At 41.3% G+C, this 7,642-nt stretch overlaps 1 protein-coding gene across 1 annotated transcript; it reads right to left on the bottom strand.

Moving 5' to 3' along the window:
- Positions 1–557: 557 nt before the first annotated feature.
- Positions 558–2,393, bottom strand: LOC136460510 (probable mediator of RNA polymerase II transcription subunit 26b). The gene is made up of 3 exons (XM_066460172.1): positions 1,857–2,393; positions 1,673–1,741; positions 558–644 (listed from the first exon to the last, which is right to left on the bottom strand). Exons 1-3 carry the CDS (start codon positions 2,391–2,393, stop codon positions 558–560), a joined length of 693 nt encoding a protein of 230 aa, XP_066316269.1.
- Between the last annotated feature and the right edge of the window lie 5,249 nt (positions 2,394–7,642).

Genomic DNA, 7,642 nt, shown 5'->3' with positions numbered 1-7,642 from the left:
GCTGTTCATCACCATTCGCATGATGCTTGCAGCCCCGAAGAGGCAGCAGCTGCGCATAACCTCTGTGGAAGAACCAAGTTGATGACAATGAGGAAGATCATCAGGCTAATAACAACAGAGGTGCTAGCTGCAGATGGAGTTGATATTCTGTGGTTATTGGGATACACACTGTTTTGGTGCTGTTTGCTTGCTGTAATGGAAGTGGTTATAGATCTTTAGCTTTATTCTGCCTGGAGTGTTGGCTCTCACTTTATTCAGGTGCTTTTGGTACTGTGTCTTCTGCTACTCTAAACTCTGGCTCTGTATCGATTTCCATACTAATGGGAATGGGGTGTATCTGGGTTCGGGAAAAAAACAGGGGAGCAAGGGAGGGTTTAACAAAAAACAAGTGTTCCAACACATTATTTCAAATAATGGAATGCTAATGAGCAATGATGATGATTTAAACTATATGTCGATGGTCGCGTTAGAAAAATCTTTTCCAAGGGGTCGACGGGGGTTAATAGACAGAAGGAAACAAGCATGTTTAACACTTAAAATCAGTTGAGGCGATGATCTTACTTGACGATTTCGTGCACAAGCATCCTGATTTTATGTGACTTGTGCTTGCTCACTGCCGCAATTGCACCTCCAATTTCTGTAATCTGCAAGACCCAAGAATCATGTATCATCCACACACACTGGAACACCTAGGAACCAACTATAGCTAGCAACAACAATACAAATTGTCGTGCAGATATAGCGAATGCATGAACATGTGCACTCTCTATACTGTATGTATTCCAAACAATGTTCTAAATAGCTGGCTATAATCTTTAGCGACTAGTTCAATGTTTTAGATATAGCCGGCTATAGCCTGATTTAGTCTTTGGGAAGACTGGGGCTAAGCTAATCCACATTTAGAGCTAAACACTTTTTGCCGCTACTAACTCAATTTAGCATGCTAAATCAGCTAAATAGCATCCCATTTAGCCCGCTAATTAGGCCGGGGGAACCTAGTTGAGAAAAAGATAATTGTGTATGAACTTATGTGTTTGTGCTATGTATCATGAATGAATTGATATGTTTATGAGACTACCACTTATTAGTTGGTGTTTAATTTATAATATCTAGTTCATCTTTTAGGTTTGTATATGTAAAATTTTCTAATATTTACATGTTTTTTTGTTCAGAAATGGTTCAAAAATATTCTAAATAGCCGGCTATGATCTTTAGTGACTAGTTTTTCCAGGGGCTAAAAAGACTACAACGGCCCGGTTAAACCAATTTAGTGGCTGAACAAAAAACACGTTAAACATTATTAGGGAATTTTACACATATATAAACCTAAAAGACGAACTAGATATTATAAATACCAAATAGCAAGTGATAGTCTCGCAAACACATCAGTTCATACACGATACATATCACAAACACACTAGTTCTCATACAAGATTATCTTTGCTCAACTAGTTCGGTAGCCATATGTTTGGTTCCCCCGCCTGATTAGTGGGCTAAATGGGATGCAATTTAGCGTATTTAGTGTGCTAAATCCATCTAATAGCGGCAAAAAAGTGTTTAACTCTAAACCTAGATTAGCTTAGCCCCAGTCTTCCCAGAAGCTAAAGCCGGCTATTTAAAACATCGATTCCAAGGCATGCAGCTTGTGAGTTTCATCCCTATATATACGTACCTTGATTTTATCCGCAGTGAGCTGCATCAGCTGTAGCCTCCTCAGTGAATCGAACAAGTTGTCAGCTGACTACAACAATGACAGAAAACCATTCTAAGGTAAATACAACAAATTAATGCAGCCATGATTCAGATCGACAAGCTAGGGTTATGATTTAATAGTTTGTATTCTTCCAGTTTGCTACCTGCTCATGGTGATTCAGGAGGATGTCCTTGATCCGTAGAACCTCATTGACCTCCTGGGTTTCTGCGTCCATCTGATCAGCGAGAGACTTCAGCCACTCCATCCCTGCCGCACCGTAGTCAGCGTCGTCGGCGTTGTCACCGTTGCCATTTGCGTGCTGGGCAGCGGCGATGCCCTTTTTCTTGTCGTTGTTATCCTCAGGCTCCTCCGCAGGCGCGACCGTGCAGCTCGCCACTTTGCTTCCCTTATCCGACACCTCCAGTGCTCTGCCGCTCAGCTCGCCTGCAGCCCTTCCCTGCGGAATCGGCACGGTCGGCGCGGTGTATATCTGCTCCACGATGCCGTCACGGCGGCGCCGGAACTCCTGCGGCGAGTCGGTGGCAGCGACGAGGATGGCTTTTCCGATCACGTCGTAGATGTCGCGACCGCGGAAGAGCTCGCGCCACGGCTCCAGCCCCGACTCGTCCGCCGCACCGGCCAGCGGAGAATTCCCCGACACCTTCATTCCTGGAGTACCAGCAGGATCCGTGCGCTTCATCAATGCTTCAAAATTCATGAACTGGATAGATGACGAAATAAGCTATGGGACAAGAGAGCGAGATACCTCCTCAGTTTGTTGCAGCGACTCACGAGTCTCACACGACCGTCGTGCCGGCGCCGTGGGCTTCTTAGAGAAAAGTAGAAAACCGAGATGCCGAAAGCTAAACGTACGGAACCAAAAACTGAAGGATGAAGATTGATGATGATAGAGGGGGGTTGAGTGGGGCTGGGCAAACAAGTGTATACCTGAGGCTGAGGCTGCGAGCGCGCTGGATTGGATTGCGACACCACCGCCGCCGAGAGAAAATCTTCACAACTCACGTCAACACCGGCCACCGAATAGCTACAAGCACAGGCAGCGAAAAGCACGACGACGACCCCCTGAATCGGCGGCTGCTCACAGCTTCTGCTGCAGCAGATAATTCTCAGATGACTTGCTCTGGCGGCGCCCTTGAGGAAGAGGCTGGAGAATTGCAGAAAAATTAATTGCGATCCAGGTAGAGTATTGTGTACTCTGCACTGTTTATTTCATTCTTTTTTATCTCCAGCACTTAATGCCAGTTACTAACTGCCTATTTTGGTTGTAGCCGTTGCGTACAACTCTGTCGTCTGAGCTGGAAATTGTATGACGTTTCGCGCATTTGCAGATTAGCCCCTACTGTTCAAGAGGTTCTGGAGAAAGTACAGATTACAGATACTAGAGATGAGCTCATTTGGGCTTCGGAAGCTTCAGGGAAGTACACTAGTAAATCTCTGTATAGGCTAATGGTTAATCCTGGAGAGGTGGATTCTAGAATGAAGGATATCTGGGAGGTGAAGCTGCCTTTGAAAATTAAAGTTTTCTTATGGATGCTCCGGCATGACAGGGTCCAAACAGGGGAGCAGTTGAAAATTAGGAAGAGCAAACATTCAGAATTTTGCAAGTACTGTGGTTGTTTAGAAACTAGAGATCATCTTTTCTTTAACTGCAACATCACTCAGGTTATTTGGGTTTGGGTTGGTATTAGCTTGAGATGGGCTCAGAGACCTACTTCTCTGACCAAGTTTCAGGATATGCTCTATGCGGGAGAGATTGAGAGATCTAAGAGTGTAGCTCTTTGTTTGATTGCTAGTATTGTCTGGTGTATTTGGAAGACTAGGAATGATTGGGTGTTTAACAAAAAGCTAATCAAATCGCCAAAACTTATTGCTTACAAAATTGTGGGTTTGTTAAAACAGTGGAAGAAGATGCTCAAGGTGAAGGATCAAGGGGTGATGGAGGACACCATTCTGAAGCTCCAGGAGGGTCTACGTGCGTGCCTGGTGATTAAGGGATGCTGAGAAGCCATGACGTCTGATGCCGGTGGCTGTGCCACCTTTTCTAGCTTTCGTTACGCTTTAGTTTTTTCTGGGTGTGTTCCTGTGAGGTTAGAGGTGTTCTGTCTATTTGTAATGCTGGATTTGAACAATCTTTGTAAGCTGGTATCCCCAGCAGATCTTATCGCTTCCAATATAAGCAGGACCAATGGTCTTTGTCTAAAAAAAAGCCTCTACTGTTTATAGGCTGGTTAGACGGGATTAATAGGAAACTGAAATCTAAGATTCTTGTGGGTGCAAGTGTAATTTGTTGGGCGATATGGTTAACCCCGAATAATATAATTTTTGACAAGGCCGAAGCACCATCTTATTTGCAGGTTATCTTCAGGGGGACCTACTAGACCAGGTCCTGGTCCCTACTACAGAAGGAGGAGGATCGCCAAATGATAATGATGGGATGCAGGAATATTGAGACAACCGCGATGGAAGTATTTGCTAGACACGGTTGGAGATTTAGTAATAGAATTGCTTTCTAGATATCGAGTTTGGAAACTTCTCTATTTTTTTTCTTTAGATCAAAACTTTTTGTTTGAGATTGCGTGGATTGCAGTGCTTGTGTTGTAATAAGCAACAACTATATGCATTGGTCGATGTAGAAGCTGGGATATTAATATATTCCCTTTTCTAAAAAAAACTATTGGTGGGCAAATTGATACGTGATATGTTGCTAAGTACTTCGAGATTGTTTCCCAGTTCTTTTTCAAATCTCAGAAGCATATTCTTTACTTCTTCAGACTTCATTCAGTTCTTATTTCCTATTTAGTCGTCATCTCTCACGTCTCCTTTTCACATTTTACACCTACCTATATGATGGGAAAAGAATACTTAGCCTAGCTCACCCCTCCTTAATCGAACGAAGTAGGCACCATGAAACTCCTTATTTAATTTCTTGCCAAAAAGGAAAAAAATGAATCATAGAGAAAATAGAATTAAGTGGCGAGAGTCTAGGTTTTCTTCTTCTTCTTTTTTTGCAGGTACCCCTCCATTCCAAACGTTTTGGTTTTTCTATGCACTTAGATATATAGTGTGTGTAGATAAATAGTATTATAGTAAAAACAATGTATTTAGAAAAATCAAAATATTTTATAATTTACTCACTTATTCCAAATTTTAAGTCATTCTAAAGTTCTTGGAGAGTCAAAGTATCTCAAGTTTGACCATTTTTTTTTTGAAGAAACTGGAGGGGCAAAAAGGCTGCAATTTATTAAATAATCAGAGTACCAAAAAGAGAAAATAGGGACAACCAAAAAGCTAAGAAACAAAGAAAGAAAGGAAAAAGATAAGGAAAATTTTTTTTGGATCCATAAATCAAAAGTATAAGAAAATCTAGTCCTTGCGCTTACGGAGAGGATCTTCATTTCCTTGCAAACACAGCTTTAGCCATAGGGATGTTTGGCTGAACTCCCTTAAAGATGAAATCATTCCGGACTGTCCAAATTGCCCAACACATCAACATTGTGACCAACATGAAGAAAGCAGTATGGGATTGGTCTCTGATCTGATCAACTGCCGCAGTAATGCTTTGGTCTGAACTATAATACCAATCAGATTCCTGCAATTTTTGGCAAACTCACAGCCAAGAAACAAATGCTCAACTATTTCTTCTGTTGATGCTTGACAAAGAATGCAATTATAGGAATCCAGGTGCATATTTTTCCATCTCAGTATATTCCTTGTGCTTAGGCGGTCCTTCAATAGTAACCAGAAAAAAACCTTATGCTTTGGCTAACAGAAACACTCCCACAAGCATTTATAGACTTGAGGAATCTGCCTGTGTCCAATGAGGTGCTTGTAAGTTCTCGATGCAGATGAGCTACCCCATTGAGGAGTCTAGCTATCTTCCAGCTCAGTTAAAGGATAATGCTCACTGAAAGATTGCAGAACTTGAAGGAAAAGCTTCAGAAGATAGAGGGAGCGAAAAGAGGTCAGAGAGAGACTGTTGGGAGAGGAACTTGGAAACACCGATGGCTTTATTCTTAGCAAAAGAGAAGAGTTCAGGGTACTCAAGCCTCAAAGATTGTTGAATCCAAGTGTCTGACCAAAAGCGGCAAGATTTGCCATTATGCACCTGAGCCAAAGTGAAGGATTTGAAGCAGTCTAGCAGCTTGAGGATATCTCTCCGCCAAAGAAGCCTTTTTTTAATATGGTTTGGGAGCTTTCCATTTGAGTAATGCTTTTCCCAGACCAAGGAAACCCAAAGAATGTCTTTGTGATTAAAGAATTTATTATCCAAGTTCTGTAACAGAAGAGCTTCATTGTGCCTTTTCAAGTCAATAACTCCTAGCCATCCTTCTTCTTTAGGGACCCCAACCATCTCCCAAGATGCTTTTGGGGCCTTTTTTGAATTTATGTCAGCCCCCTTCCAAAGACAGTACTTTCTGAACTTGTCAATTTGTTTTAGAACTCCTTTTGCAAGAGCACGGGCACTTAGGTGAAAAGTTGGCAGGGCTATCAAAATAGCATTGGTAATTTCTAATTTACCAGCTTGAAAGAGGAAGATTGATGTTGAAGCAAGCCTTCTTTCACACTTGGTTGCAAAAGGAAGGTAATCCTCAATTCTTGGTTGTAGGCCCAAATAAGTGAAAGGCAGGGAGCCTTTAGCACAACCATAGTTGTTAGCAAGATGGTTGAATTTGTCTTCAGAGATGTTTATAGGCACCATGTGGGACTTGCTGTAGTTAACTTTCAAACCAGTTGATTCATAGGAGTTTAAGACCGATTTAAGGAAAAACAGCTGCATAGCATCACCTTCCATGATAATCAAGGTATCATCAGCATATTGGATCATTGGAAAATCAGTAGAGGATGAAAGAGGGATGGACAGGTTCAGCAATCCCAAACTCTTTGCTTTGTTGAGAATGGACTGGATCAGATCAGCCGCAAGGACAAAAAGAAGAGGGGAGAGAGGATCACCTTGTCTGACCCCCCTTTTGTAGTGGATAGTCTTCCCAGGAACTCCATTAAGTAACACCATTGAAGTACCAAAAGAAAGAATGTTTTTTATCTAAGAGATCCAAGTATAACCAAAACCTTTGGCTTCCAAAAGATTAAGGATGGTGTTGTGCTTAATTTTGTCAAAAGCCTTTTCAAAGTCTAGCTTCAGTGTATGATGATTTCTTTCTTAGAATGGTGGCAGAGGTGCAGATACTCAAAGGCCTAGGCAAAGCAGTCCTGGATAGTTCTGCTTTTGATAAATCCATATTGGTTTTTGTGGATCAGAGGTATGATTACATCTTGAAGCCTATTAGCAAGAAGTTTAGTGACCAGTTTCATGGAGCTGTTAAGGAGGGAAATAGGTCTGAAGTCAGACAAACAGGTGGGGCTCTGAATTTTAGGAACAAAAGTGATGAAAGAGGAGTTGACACTTTGTAGGCAGACATTGTTCCCCTCAAAAGCCCAAAATAGTTCATAAAAATCATTTTTTATATGGTTCCAGCATTTCTTGATGAACTCGTCACTAAAGCCATTTGGGCTAGGAGATTTGTCATTTGGAAGTTGCCTGACTACCTCATCAATTTATGACATCAAATAGGTAACACTATAAAAATATAATTAATGAAGAATTTTATGATATTTATTCGTTATCATAAATACTATTATTTTATTATATAAATTTGGTTAAACTTAAGATGCTTTGACTCTCCAAGAAAATTAGAATGACTTATATAATTTGATGGAGGGAGTAGAATTGAGGAAGTACCATTTGGGAGAAGCCACTAAGTGAGTGGTGAGTGGCTAGGTTTTGTTTTGTCACTTACTGTTGGAGAGTGTATTAATTGGAACTACATGTCACTAAGTCAGTAATGTCCAAATTCGTCACTAAAAGAATGGGCAAAATAAGTCATGTTTTTTTCTGAAAATTTGCCAAACAGTTTAGGAAAGTTTTGATTT

The sequence above is a fragment of the Miscanthus floridulus genome, chromosome 6 (assembly GCF_019320115.1).
Source record: "Miscanthus floridulus cultivar M001 chromosome 6, ASM1932011v1, whole genome shotgun sequence".
NCBI classification, from domain to species: domain Eukaryota; kingdom Viridiplantae; phylum Streptophyta; class Magnoliopsida; order Poales; family Poaceae; genus Miscanthus; species Miscanthus floridulus.
This window is presented reverse-complemented; position numbering and strand designations above follow the sequence as displayed.

Bases quoted from the DNA above. Each gene is read 5' to 3' on its own strand.
- LOC136460510 (XM_066460172.1), bottom strand. From the start codon at position 2,393: ATGAAGCGCACGGATCCTGCTGGTACTCCAGGAATGAAGGTGTCGGGG. The intron at 1,742-1,856 runs GTAGCAAACTGG...TCATTGTTGTAG, and splicing joins TCCTGAATCACCATGAGCAG to TCAGCTGACAACTTGTTCGA. The intron at 645-1,672 runs GTACGTATATAT...TGGGTCTTGCAG, and splicing joins TCACTGCGGATAAAATCAAG to ATTACAGAAATTGGAGGTGC.